We start from the raw sequence: 14816 nt of genomic DNA on the forward strand, positions 1-14816 counted from the left end.
ATCCATTCCTAGAACTGTGCTTACAAAACAGCGACATATTATAGAAGACACCTGAAGAAGAATGTGATGCTTCAGGTGGGAAGCCATCAGATTAACTTCATGTGAACTCAGTTTTTGGTGTAAGCCCAGGAGTAAGATAGTTTTCATTTTAATAACTATATGTAAAAACCACCGCTAATTTCAGTCTACTTACTGGGCTGCTGTAGCTAAAGATCTCTTTATTAACCCTAGTTTCAAGTTCACGGAATTTAATTTAAGAAGCAACCCAATGACATAGTATTTCAGAAGTCAGTATTCAGGACAAGTTATTATCTTACGTACTAGCACTAAATGGTGCTATGGCTCAAATAGCCAAGCATCAACATAGTAAATTAGATTATGTCTTTGTTGGCAAGACCATTCTCAACCTAAAAGGAGAATGTCCTCATTAGGAATTTTCAGACAATGAGCACTTAGGACAAAAACTTCCCAGAAGTAAAAATTCATATCCAACTCACCTGTCTTAATTAAATTATTCCTCAAATTAAAAATAGATATAAGATTTTCCTCATCACTAAAACGCCTTAATTTTAATAGCTGCATAATCTACCAGAGTACTCCTATGCCACAATCTACTTAACTATAGTTCTACTCTAAATAAAACCATGGTGAATATCTTGTGTATAAAGCTCCAGGAGTTGGAGTGAGATACACATTGTAGGATAGATCTCTGTCTCAAAGGGTACAGACCTCAGAAGGTCCTTGACATGTTGCCAAATTGCTTTCCTAAGGCCACCAGCACACTCATGCAGGTGAATCATTTTTAACTGACACCAACTGTCATCCAAATGGACACAAACAATATACAAAATGGTCAGAAAATCACACCATTTCTTAGCTATTTTTTATTGAAAATTCTTAATTGTTGTATCCCAAAATTCTTTTGCATAAACTGATTATATTAAATATCCAACTTCTAATATGCAGAATATTTTCAAAAGCAAATCTCTGGAGATAGACCTTTGAAACATGTATAAATTTATTAAAACTTACTCCCGGATCTTTTTTTCTGATCCATCCCTTCCAGGGTCATAAACTCCTTTAGGCAGATGTTGTATAAGGCCTATTCTTTGAGCTATCCTAATTTGTTCCTCTTCAGTCAGCTGAGTTGCTAGGCGAGTCTGGCTAGGTGTTGGATGATAGACCGGAACTGGAACTTGTTCCTAAATTTTAAAAAACAGAGAAAATAATTATTTTTTAAACATCTGTTTTCTGGGGGTAACGTTTTCCTTGTTTCTTCTTTTTTTGGCTTAGTGGGTGAGAGGGGACCTCGGAGAGGTTGGTTGGGCTAGTGTGCAGTACTGTGAGATTGTTTTACTCTGCCTTAACTTTAGCATACCTAACCAAGATATAAAGGATAAAAACAGGGGTCCTGGGTGGCTCGGTTGGTTAAGGATCTGTCTACAGCTCAGGTCATGATCCTAGGATCCTGAGATCAAGCTCCACATCAGGTTCCCTGCTCAGTGGGGAGATTACTTCTTCCTTTCCCTCTGCCCCCCCACTCATGCTTGCTCTCTCTCAAGTAACTAAAATCTTTAAAAAAAGGATAAAAACACAATGTTCACTGAAAAACTCACATGGAATGCTGTGTGAAGTATTTCCACATGAAAGCCACACATCCCCAATATACTGTTCCTGATACACAAATACAGTAATTTATCTATCGGTCTATCAGGAACAATACATAAATAAAATGGACTGTATTCAATATTTTTTGTAGGCTGTATGCTGTATTCAACAGAGCTCTGTAGTCCCTGTATACCATTATTTATGTTAAAAGTGGTCATTATAGACTCCTATTTGTAAACATTTTCCCCCATATAGACAACCTTAAATTTATTTGGAAAGGCTGGATATTATCACAATAACCTTTTTGTAAAATTCCTTTTAAGCTTTTGGATACATATATGGATATGACAAGTGAGCCAAATGAGGCCACCCTTCCTCCCAAATGGAAAATGTAAATTTTTAGGCGATGTAAATAACCTCCATAATAATCCAGAACATCAACTGAAGCTGCTTCGAATTAATGGCTTTTGTATGGAAAATAACTGAGAGCACCCATAATGAGAAACTTTATAAGGGCTCAAATATAAATATCCTTTCCAAAGAGAAATTTTAGGGGAAGTCTCAGATACATATAAGTTAGGCTCAGATACTGAATATTTAATTCAAGGAAAATGAGACTTTTCCAGAGTCTCCTAACATACCACTATGTCCCTTTAAACCAGTCTTATTTATAAATACTCCTTTTTTGACAGTAGAGTTTATCAAAGGCAGAACAGCATTAGACTTTAAGTATTTCTCTCTATATATTCCATTGTATATATATATACAATGGAATACTACTCAGCTATCAAAAAAATGAAATCTTGCCATTTGCAACGATGTGGATGGAACTAGAGGATACTATGCTAAGTGAAATAAGAAAATCAGAGAAAGACAATTATCATATGATCTCGCTCATGTGGATTTAAAGAAAACAGAGTGATGAGCTCTGGGTGTTATATGCAACTACTGAATTGCTGAACACTACGTCAAAAACTAATGATGTGCTATATGTTGGTTAATTGAACATAATAAATTCTGAAATAAAACAGGATCATAGGGGAAGGGAGGGGAAAAAACAAGACAAAATCGGAGAGGGAGACAGATCCTCTTAATCATCGGAAAGAGACTCAATCATCAGAAACAAACTGAGGGCTGCTGGTGGGGAGAGGGTAAGAGAATGGAGTAACTAGACGGACATTAAGGAGGGCATGAGATGTAATGAGCCCTTGTATTATATAAGACTGATGAATCAAAAAAAAAAAAAGACTGATGAATCACTGAACTCTACCTCTGAAACTAATAACACACTATATGTTAATTAACTGAATTTAAATAAATACCCTCCAAAAAGGACTTTAAATATTCCTTTTCTGAGATTTAGAACAAATGTTTAATTAAAGATCTCAAAACCCAGTAAATCCTTTATCAAATAATCAAGAGTATATCCTCTGGTGCAAATAAATGCCAGTAGTTAAAAGTCTCATGTGTTCTGAATTTCCAACATCAAATCATTTATGTTACTTAAGTACTTTCATACTTCTACCTCATCATGTGAATGCTTATCAGAACTATATGCTATATCTAAATATTCATTTAATGCATATTACACAGAAAGATGATACCATATTATTAAAAGTATGGCTCTTTGATCCAGATAACCTTAGCTTAAGTCGCTTACCTCTACTTAACAGAGAAACCTCATTTAAGCTGTTTAACCCAGCTAGATTAGATTCTACCTATTAGGGTTGCTATAAGGCTTAAATGAGGAATAGTCAACCTTGAAGTGGCAGGAAGTTAAATGAGTATAAGGTATTACAACTACTAATATTGCATTCAAAGAGCTATTATCTATTGTTGCAGGAAACTAAGCTGTTTCCTCTAAGTTCCACGCCTTTCCATCTTACTGCCTTTGCTCTTGCTATCCCTCCTACCTTACTCTGAAGTTCACTGGTCCAAATTATACCTTGTCCAGCAGGTTGTTGATTCGAAATGAAGCCTTCCCAATCCTCCTCCCTACCACCCAATACTGACAGTCTCTAGCCTCAGCTTAATTACTTAAGTGTTGTGTACCTATACGAGAAATAGGAATATTATACAGACTACAGTGAAACTTCAGTTAACCTGTGCAGTCATATGAAAAAAAGACTGTAAATTCTTCTAGCTTTTCCAGGAAAGTTAAGTACCAAACTGACTGTATTTCTCTATTATGACTTGAAAGCTTTCAGCCCTGTGTATCTGTAGCACTATGAGCACAGGCAATTTTTGCTTTATAAACATTTTTTAAAATGCATACTTCCTTTTAAAATAGTTTTGTACCTACAAAAATTTTCAGTTTGTAGCTCAAATTCAGAATCTGTTACATGCAACCTGTACATTAAAACCCTAGTTTATACACTAGAAAAATAACTGTTGAGCAGGTTTTATAGTGCATATAAAACTTATATGACCCTTTGGTCATTAATGATCATATATATGACTGCTGTATCTTTGGTTTATATACCTCTTCAAGGTTTTTAAACCTAGTAGGCAAACTTTCAATGTAGAAAAGTTTTTTTTTTTTTTTTTAAGATTTTATTTATTTATTTGACAGAGAGAGAGAGAGAGATCACAAGCAGGCAGAGAGGCAGACAGAGACAGAGAGGGAAGCATGCTCCCTGCTAAGCCCAATGCGGGGCTCGATCCCAGGACTCCGAGACCATGACTTGAGCCAAAGGCAGAGGCTTAGCCCACTGAGCCACCCAGGTGCCCCCAATGTAGAAAAGTTTTATGGTTAAGTCAAAAAACTCCGCAACTAACTAGCTATAAGACCCTGTACACATGGCACATGGCTGCTCAGTTGGTAGAGCATGTGGCTCTCGATCTTGGGGTGAGAAATTCAAGCTCCATGTTGAACCTACTCTAAATAAATATTAAGACTCTCCCCATGTTTTTTTTAACCTCTCTGAACCTCAGTTTCTTCATGTGTAAAGTACTAGAAGCACTGTAAGAATAAACTGGGAAGTCCAAGTGTTGTCCCTAGTACAGTACGAGACACACATGAGAAAGCTCATTAAGAGGTGCCTGGATGGCTCAGTCAGTTAAGTGTCCGACTCTTGATTTTGGCTCAGGTCATGATCTCAGGGTCATGGGAGTCCGCCTGTCCCTCTTCCTCTGCTTGCCCATCCCTTATCATACTCTCTTTCTCAAATAAAAATCTTAAAAAAAAATTCATTAAATAAACGTTAGTTATTATTGCAGCTCTATTATATGACTATGGAATAATATCCCAATATTTAAGAAATGGACTGGACTATGCAGAGAGGGGTAGGTAAAAGTTCAAAAATGAATCTTAGAATTCATCTAAGACCAACTTTCTCATTTGATAGGCCTAAACTTGCCTACAGTCATGTAATTACTGACAATATACAATCAGAATTTTGGTCTCCCTTTTAAGTCAGTAATTTCTACTATAGCATTCCTGGTTGCCAGATACAAGGAGACTCTGCAAGTTAAATGATTTGGCTTGTGTGCATTTATATTACTTTGAAGAATAGTACACTGAAATGACATTTTAAGAAAACCACAAAACACAGCATATTTCTTAAATGGTTCTACAAAGGTTTATCATCTGTGATAAAGGTTTAATTTCAGTGACTTCTAGAATTTAAGAATTTCAAAGAATATCAAATCCATCCTAAATTGCCCCTGTAAAACAGATGCTATAACTGACAGAAAAATAAACTCCGAAGTCTAATCATAACTTCCCATCTGTCCTTTGATTCAAACTACTGAGGGCTACTTCAGTAAGGTTACTAAGGTTCAGAGGTCAAATTCTGCTACTAGAGGGCAGTTTCTCCTCATTTTCACTATGGGATTTCTGTTCTCTGGTATCACTTTCTTAAACTACCTGGTCTAAAGAGGTAACATGGCCTACTAATCCAACAGGTTTTTGAGCAACAGAACTATCTTGTTCAGAGTAATCTTATTCATAATTACAATATTTAAAACTGAGCTACAGTAGTGGAATGGGGCTGGAATGGAATGTGGGAAGGATGAGGATGAGGATCCCTATTCCACCCCCTTACCTGGGGCACGTTTGCAGAACCACAGAAATCAATGGAACACGGTTTTAAAAACACTGCTATCCAAGAATATGGGATTTTTAACGTAAAAAATTAAATTATAAGACTAGAGTCTGTTACTTACTATGGTCACTGTTAATATCTTTAGCAGTCTCTATCTTTGAATAAAGATAATAGCACCACTTTAGAGGGTGATGATACAATCATAAGATAACAAAGAGCTTTATAAATGTCAACATTTCCAAGTTATTCTAACCATTTGTTTTCTCCCCACCACCAGTGACTCTGGTTTGCAGACTTTAAGCTAACAGCTATTGTCCCTGGCTCTCTGGCTTGTCCCTGAACACAAATTCTTTGACCTCTGTTATGACTCCTGCCAGGCTGGAGTGTTTCAACCCTTGGGTTACAACTTCCAGGTGAGGCTACCCTCCTGATTCTCAGTCCCAGTCCACCTGACTAGTGTGGCACAAGATGACACATATGAAGTCACACTGGAAAAACTGGCACAAGACTATGGGTAATAAGGGTCTCCAAAATCCTTGAACATACCTACTACTAACAGAGAATTTGTTTTAGAGGTAATAATCTCTAAGCATGTACTTTAAGACTGGACTTTAAGAGGCTATATTTCCTTGGTCTTATGGTTCATATGTATACAGAGAAGAAAGAATAGAAAAGGAAAGCTCTACTTAATGAAGAAACATATTAATAGATATAAAAAATAAAACCCCTATCTTTTAATTATATATATCATGGATGTATTTTCTTTGGTATTTTTTGTTAAACCAAAGGAACCCTCTAAGCACTACCGAGATATTTAAAATGATTCAACATACTAATTTCAATTTATATACCTTTTCAGAAAGCTATAGAGGGAATGAAATGACTTAAGAATTGCTGATATTTAAAAAAAATTTTTTTTTAAGATTTTATTTGCCAGAGAGAGAGAGAAAGAGAGAAAGAGAACACACAAGCAGGCAGAGAGGCAGGCAGAGGCAGCGAGAGAAGCAGTCTCCCTGCCAAGCAAGGAACCCGATGCGGGACTCGATCCCAGGACCCCGGGATCATGACCTGAGCCGAAGGCAGCAGCTTAACCAACTGAGCCACCCAGGTGTCCCTGAATTGCTGATATTTTAAAGATGGATATGACCTCACTGTTCTGTTTAACACGTACACCTTACTTTAATTTCCATCATACTTGTTAAAATGGCTTGTTGTGTGAGTTACTATTTACAGACTAGAGATGCAACGGTATTTTCTAGGTAGCAAAATGGAATCTTACTTCTTTTTTTTTTTTTTTTAAAGATTTTATTTATTTATTTGTCAGAGAGAGAGAGAGAGAGAGAGACGGCAAGCGAGCACAGGCAGACAGAGTGGCAGAGGAAGAAGCAGGCTCCCTGTGGAGCAAGGAGCCCGATGTGGGACTCGATCCCAGGACTCTGGGATCGTGACCTGAGCCGAAGGCAGCCGCTTAACCAACTGAGCCACCCAGGCGTCCCTGGAATCTTACTTCTAATGTCAGCTGGAAGACAGTGAATGGAAGATAAGACATGGATATAAAAAAAGCCAATTTTTAAGAGATTTGGATTCTGGGACAGTTCTCACCATTTCCTAATTGATGGCTCACTACCTAAATACTGTGTAAATAATATGATTTATGCTGAACACCTGCTTCCCTCCTGGGAGTCTGGAATTTTAGTATGTCCTAGGCAATGGGTGCCTACTCAGTATTTTCTGGTTCCCTGGTAAGACAATCCTTGACACATACTGGCACAACTCAATGCTGGGGAAATTAAGTGTATCTGTATGACTCCACTATGAGAGGATTCTTGGAAACTTGTGCCATGGACTCATGCTCCTATGGACTCATGCTCCTTTTTCCTTTGCTGATTTTGATTTGTATTCTTTTGCCATAGTAAATCAGAGCTATGATTACAACTATATGCTAAGTGCTGTGAATCTTCCTATGAAATCGAAGAGTAATCTACGTAACGTTCAGAGTGATGCATAGTTCCCACACTGACTCCTTTGTTTTCAGTTTATTTGGCCACGTTCATTAGAAATTCTCCTTTGTGGTGGGGTTCCTGGGTAGTTGTTGGTTAAGCCTCTGCCTTCAGCTCAGGTCATGATCTCTGGGTCCTGGGATCGAGCCCCGCATCAGGTTCTCTGCTTAGCAGGGAGCCTGCTTCTCCATCTCTCTCTGCCTGCCTCTCTGCCTACTTGTGATCTCTGGCTCTCTCTCTGTCAAATAAATAAATAAAATCTTTTTTAAAAAAAAGAAGAAATTCTTCTTTGTGGAAAAAAATTCTCCTATGTGAAAATGGTATGTTCTGACAATGGTGGTTACACAGTACTTATGATTTATTCCTTTTCTCAAAGTAAATTTTAAAAGATCCCTGAAGGAACTATTATTTTGAACATTACTTAGCATACAGAAAAACACTTTTAAGATAGAGATGTTGTTTTGTGCTGAACTGTGTCCCCTAAAATTCTTATGTTGAAGTCCTAATCCCCAGTATCTCAGAATATGACTGCATTTGGAATCACTAATGTGACTGATTTTGTCTTGGCTTCTCTTCCTGTCCTACATCCTTCACTTAATAACTATGTCCATGGAGACAAAGAAAATTACCACTTCAATATAAATGATTCACAAGTTTATATTCCAGTCTAAATCTCTTTAAAAATTTTTAAAAAGATTTTATTTACCTGACAGAGAGATCACAAATAGGCAGAGAGGCAGGCAGGCAGAAAGGGGAAGCAGGCTCCCTGCTGAGCAGAGAGCCCAACATGAGGCTCAATCCCAGGACCCAGAGATCATGACCTGAGCAAAAGGCAGACACTTAACCAACTGAGCCACCCAGGCACCCCTAAATATCCTTTTTAAATTATAGGCTCTACTTGACAGTTCCAACTCAGATGTCCCTCAAAGTGCCTCACACTCAACATGTCCAAAAATGAACCTGGTCCCTCATTTAGGCTTCTCTATCTCACTGAATGACAGGACCATCTTTCTAGTTCTGTAAGGAAGACATCTTGACACCTCCCTCCCCCTTAGTCTTCCAAATTCTCGTGAGTTAAATTTTCTACTGAAAAACTGACAGAATCTGTTTATTTCTTTTCATATCTCCCTGGTGTAAAATATTAGCCAGCAAAATCTCAATTTGTTCTCTGTCCAGAAGTTAAAGCAGTCCTTTCAAAACAGATTTGACTCTATTCTATGCCGTCCTCACACATATCTAGAAGACCTTCTTCATTCAATAGCTTCCCACTGCTCTTAGGATGGAGGCCAAAGTCTTTAATAAGACTTCTAAAGCCCTGAATAGTCTGGTTACCCACCTGCCCTCCTTCCTCATCTAACAACTTGCTGCTTTCTAGCCCCATGGTTTTCCTTCAACTCCTTTTTGAGAGCAAGGATCTCTCCTACAGGAAGTCACAGTGCCTGCCGTACTCTGCATGAAACACTCTCCTCCATTACCACTCTGCTTAAATAATGCCTTTTCTTCCTTCAGAGCTCAGTTAAACTTCTACCATCTCAGAACCCTTCGTAACTAACCATTCTCCTCTCTAACGGGATTTTATACATCAAGTAACTTTTCTTCACAGCATCTGTCATAGTTATAATTTTACATTTAGTTATAATTTGCATGTTTGTCTTCCCCACCAGACTGTAAGATCCACAATAAGAATTCGTTTTGCTTCTCACTGAACCAGCACATGAATAAAAGGTCAATTAAAAATCTTACCTACTAATAGCTAAAAACAATCACCCATTAATTTACTCCAATGTTTTTTTTTTTCATTCCTGTTTCTTAACATTTCCTGGAATGCCTAGTCAATTGTTAAATACTTAATAAAGTTAATGTACATGCCATAATATTGGGATTATACAGTTTTTCTTTCTTGCTAAGTATATTCTACATGATTAATAATAGTATCTACTTTCATCACTCCCCCAAATGTGAATTCTAAATAAGATTTTGAATACTTACTGAAAATGTTTACAAATTAATCATTTCCAATGTACAAGGACACTGACTAGAAAAATACTATGAATCGGTTCATGAACATCTAAATCACTAAACTGCTAATTAACATAAATGCTGGGGCCTTCAAGTGTGGTTCACTTGGCTGCCCGCACTGTCTATGATATAATTCATGAGGTATTTTGTGCTTATGCTAAAAAGGTGTGTGATTATCTGCATAATTATTTGATTATTATATTTCCTCATCACTAGACTATAAGCTTGATAAGGGCAGGGACTGTGTCTGTTTTGCTTACCAATATATAATATTTACTCACAGTATCTGCTACATCATAGGGATTTGATAAACATTACTGGATAATCAAATGATTTATATCAAAGCACTCATGTTCCTATAATCCATGTCATATATTCATACCAGGATTTTGTAAACATGCTACGAAAAAAATTGCTAATGATTTGGATTAAACAAAACCAAAAAGAAAACTCAATGTAAATTATAATCCACACTCCTTCTCCAAGTGACAATACCTGGTTTGTTGCCTCTTTTAAATTTCTACCTACCTATCTCATAGGAACTTCAATACATTCAAAACCAAACTACTTTTTTTACTTCCACAATCCTTCTCAAACTCAGAATTTATATGCCTACCAAAGGTTAATGACAGAGAAGTACAGTGGAAAGAACATGGACATTTCATGTAATCTCAGCTCTGGCACGTAACAGGTATGCAACCCTAGGCAAGTTACTCAGTAACTCTAGGCCTAAAGTACCGCCTCAGAAAAACATGAATACCTGTCTTAAGAGTGTTGTAAGGAATAACCAAAAAAATGTATGTGAAGTACCTACTAACACAGGGACTCACTATTTCAGCCTTCCTATAACGACATCACCATCCTTCCTGATTCCTCTGACTTGCCCTCCTTCCCTTTATCTCCATCATTTACTTTAATGTCTTATAATCTTTTTAAAAAGATTTTATTTATTTGACAGAGAGAGATCACAAGTAGGCAGAGCAGCAGGCAGAGAGAGAGGGGGAAGGAGGCTCCCCAATGAGCAGAGGGCCCGATGTGGGGCTTGATCCCAGGACCCTGAGATCATGACCTGAGCCAAAGGCAGAGGTTTAACCCACTGAACCACCCAGATGTCCCTAATGTCTTATAATCTTAACTACCATTTCCTCAATGTTGTAGGAGACACATGTACTTTCTCAAAATTTAAATTTTGAGATAGGGGAAATTCATAAAAGAGAAGCAAATATAATTAAATAAATTTAAACATTATTTATCTCCTTAATGCTTTAATTCTTCACATCTTCATGCAAAAAAAAAGCATTCATAATAAAGGAAAAGAATTAAAATTAAAGTGTGTTAGGAAAAGAAATGGAGCATCACGGGAGGGGGTAGAACAGAAAGGGAACAAAGGATTACAAAATACACTGAGACAGCATAGAGAAAAGACAGGGTCAGTCACATAAAAAGCAAGGTCTGACCTTCTGATGTGAAAACTCTGAAGCAGTTGTTTGTTAATAGATAATGTCTGTTAATTATTTGTTAATATATAATGTTGTTTGCTAATACATAATAAAGCATCTATAAAATGATGAATGCTGTGAAAGTATAATGGGCCCTAACCTTAGGGAGTGTAGAAGCCAAGAAAGACAAACATATCAAAGTGTAAACATGTCTATTTGAAAGGCAGTGCATTAAAAGTTGGACCCAATTTAGGGAATACGATACAATTTTCAGAAACTAAAACAATGCAGTGGGTAAGTGCCTAAATAATGTGCTGAGGCTGGAAATAGTACAAGTCTGGTTTGTGGTAAAGGAAAAATAAAGTCACTGCTAAAGAATGCAGCTTGTCACCAAAAGCTGTATCCTTTCCTCCAGTAGGAAGTAAGAGTCAGCTCTTCTGATTTTCTCCTTACTGCCTCACAAACTGCTGCTGGCACCACCCCCTCCCCAGCTGCAGTCTCCTACTGGGAATGTTTTCTCTGAATTTGCCAGACTGAAATTTAAGACCATAAAATGGAGGATTTGGAATGGACAGTCTCAATGCATATTCTAACTCTGATATTCAGTGAGTCATGACCCCAAAACCCCCAAACCAAACAACCAACCAGCCAAACAAAAATAATCCTCAAAGATTAGCATTAATGCAATTCCTGAATCAAAAAAGATAACAATTATACATATATGGGGAAAAGAGACAGCATTCCATCTATGATATGACAAATGATATGTCATATTTGTTGAGAAAGTATACAAACTAGAGTGATCTGCATGGAAGAAAAACACTGCTTCCATGGAGGTGGTTTGGCATTTGCTTATTTTTTTAAAAAAGATTCAATTTTTTAAAAACAATTTTATATATTTGAGAGGGTAACAGAGAGGGAGAAGCAGACTCCCCCCTGAGCACAGAGCCCCACTTGAGGCTTGATGCCAGGACCTGAGATCATGACCAGAGCTGAAGTCAGAGGCTTATTTAACCCACTGAGCCACCCAGGTGCCCCTTATCTGAGAGAGGGAGAAAAATCTCAAGTAGACTCCCTGCTGAACACGGAGCCTGAAGCAGGACTCAATCCCACAACCCTGAGATCACGACCTGAGCCAAAGTCAAGAATTGGACATTCAATTGACTGAGCCACCCAGGCGCACCATGTTTGCTTATTATTTTTTTTAATGAAAAGTTTGACTTCTTTTCACTACATAAATACTCACTGGGCACTTACTATACAGGGTTATTTACAATAACTTAATTGGGGGAGGGTTGAAAGGCATTATCACCACAGGCACTCTGCATTAGCAAGTCATTAGATAAGCTTATTCATTCATCTAAAGATCAAGAGAACTGAAATCAAGGTCACACTGAGCCCAAGCATCAATTAAGTATTTCTTGAACACCCAACCATACTTCCGATGCTGTTTAGGTAGAGGAATACAGTAACTGGGTAAGGTCTCCATCCTTCTGAAACCTAAATCCCTTATAGTAGGGGAATCCAGAGATAGTAAATATGTGAAGATAGCTACCTCACCCACAGCTCCATACTATCTCTCAACTGCCCATGACTTGGCAACTTCTGGGACAGGCATACATTCTGAAGGCGCCACAGACTACCCAACATTTGATGACTTAGACCTGACTGCTGAAAAGAGGGTGAACCAATCAGATTCTTTATTCTCTTAGAATTGGAAAACTCAATCAACTGATCTGAAAGGTCATCAAGCAGCAAATAAGAGGCAGGTAAAAACTGGGGTTATGAGGAGGCATATGTATTAAAGATAGATTAGAAATGTTCAGTGAAGCAGACATTAGTAGAGCCCACAAATAAACCCTAAGAGTGGCTGTCTTGGTTCCTTGACAGCTTTCTGCTTCTAATCCATGTGTGTTATTAAACGACAGCATCTTTCCTCCAAGTTACTTTTGTTTAAAATAAGAGTCTCCTAAGCACCACCACCATTTTCATTCCTAAATTAGGGCTACCTTTTTCTTCTCATCAAGCAAACTGGTTTCCAGAGGGGAAATGGCACCCAATTATTGACAAAGAATTTTTTACCAGTAGGGCAGATCTCCAGCATAGTTGTGGGCCAAGAGCTATTCTTCTGACTTAATGTGTGAGTTATTGTTGGAACCACTGCTTTGCTACAACCAAAAAAAATACTAGAATTTCTCATGTAAGCATTCCATCTTTGAATTTTATCAGTTCAATGAATAGTTTTCAGTAACTGTTTTTCTTAAATGGCAGATGCAAATATAAGCCTATTTGAAAGCTAAGAGTAATAGGCCCAAGAATTCTTTGCAAAACCAACCAGAGGCAGAATATGCATAGCCTTTAAGGAGTTAAAAAATGAGAGCTTAAAAAAATAGTATTAATTCCAAAAAGAATAAGTCTGTAGCAGCCAAAGTTGGCTTTGGAGCTCAGGAAGTCTGGTATTGCATTTACTACACTAAGTTCTCTAACAGATACCCTCACCCTTCTCTTTAAAGGTTATTTTTTGAAGGACTAAGGCTAACATCACCAATAAAAATTAATTTCCTCCAAAAATTGTGAAACTTCACTTTTAAGAATGTTGCAAGATTCTTTAAAAGGTGTATTTCTTGGATTCAAAGTTTGAGGCTATATGGAAGACCAGTCCATTAAATGTACACATCAATTAAAATACACATTCTGATTTCAAAAAGCATTGAAAAGTTTTATTTTTTTTTTTAAGTTTAAGTAATCTCTACACCCAACGTGGGGCTTAAACTACAATCCCAAGATCAAGAGCAACACACTCCTCTAATTAAACCTGGGAGGCACCCCAAAAAATATAAAAAAGTTTTAAAAAGTACACATCCCAGCATTGAGGAAGTACAGTACCACTATAAGGTAAAGGTCTACATTTAATGTAACACTTACTGAACTATAATTCACATGACAGAATTAACTCATTTAAAGTATACAATTCAGTGGTTTTAGTATGTTCACAGAGTTATGTGACCATTATCACAGTTTCGGAACATTTTCATCATCGCCAAATGAAACCCTATCTATCAGCAGTCATTCATCATTTTTCCCCAAATTCCCCAGCCCTAGACAACCATTAATCTGTTTTCTATCTATACAGATTTGCCTACTCTGGGCATTTCATATAAATGAAATCATATTAATGTGGTCTTTGGAGGCCTAAAACATAGTATGTTTTCAAAATTTACCCATGTAGTACTACGTATCAGAACTTCATCCCTTTTTATGGTTGAGTAATACAACCACCAGTTGTATGTGTTTAGTCATTTATTGGCATCTGGGTTGTTTCCACTTTTTAGCTATTATGAATACACTGCTATGAGCATTTGTGTGTAACTTTTTTTTTTTTAAAGATTTTATTTATTTATTTGACAGACAGAGATCACAAGCAGGCAGAGAGGCAGGCAGAGAGAGAGGGGGAAGCAGGCTCCCCGCGGAGCAGAGAGCCTGACGTGGGACTCGATCCCAGGACCCCAGGATCACGACCCGAGCCAAAGGCAGAGGCTCAACCCACTGAGCCACCCAGGTGCCCCTGTGTGTAACTTTTTATGTGGATATATTTTCATGGTTTTTTGGGTATACACCTAGGAGTAGTGTGGGTCACATGACAACTATGTTCAATGTTTTGAGGAACTGCCAAATTCTTTTCCAAAGTACTTGTACTTATACTG

The 14816-nt window shown here is 37.5% G+C and overlaps 1 protein-coding gene across 1 annotated transcript in view; it reads right to left on the minus strand.

The window, feature by feature from the left end:
* The window catches only part of RNF11 (ring finger protein 11), a 40479-nt gene that overhangs the window by 2164 nt on the left and 23499 nt on the right, over window positions 1-14816 (minus strand). Inside the window, exon 2 of the mRNA XM_080801516.1 lies at window positions 1033-1202. Coding sequence (XP_080657642.1) covers window positions 1033-1202 — 170 coding nt within the window. The remainder of the gene's footprint in view (window positions 1-1032; window positions 1203-14816) is intronic.

This window comes from Martes martes (assembly GCF_963455335.1).
Source record: "Martes martes genome assembly, chromosome: 4".
NCBI classification, from domain to species: Eukaryota; Metazoa; Chordata; class Mammalia; order Carnivora; family Mustelidae; genus Martes; species Martes martes.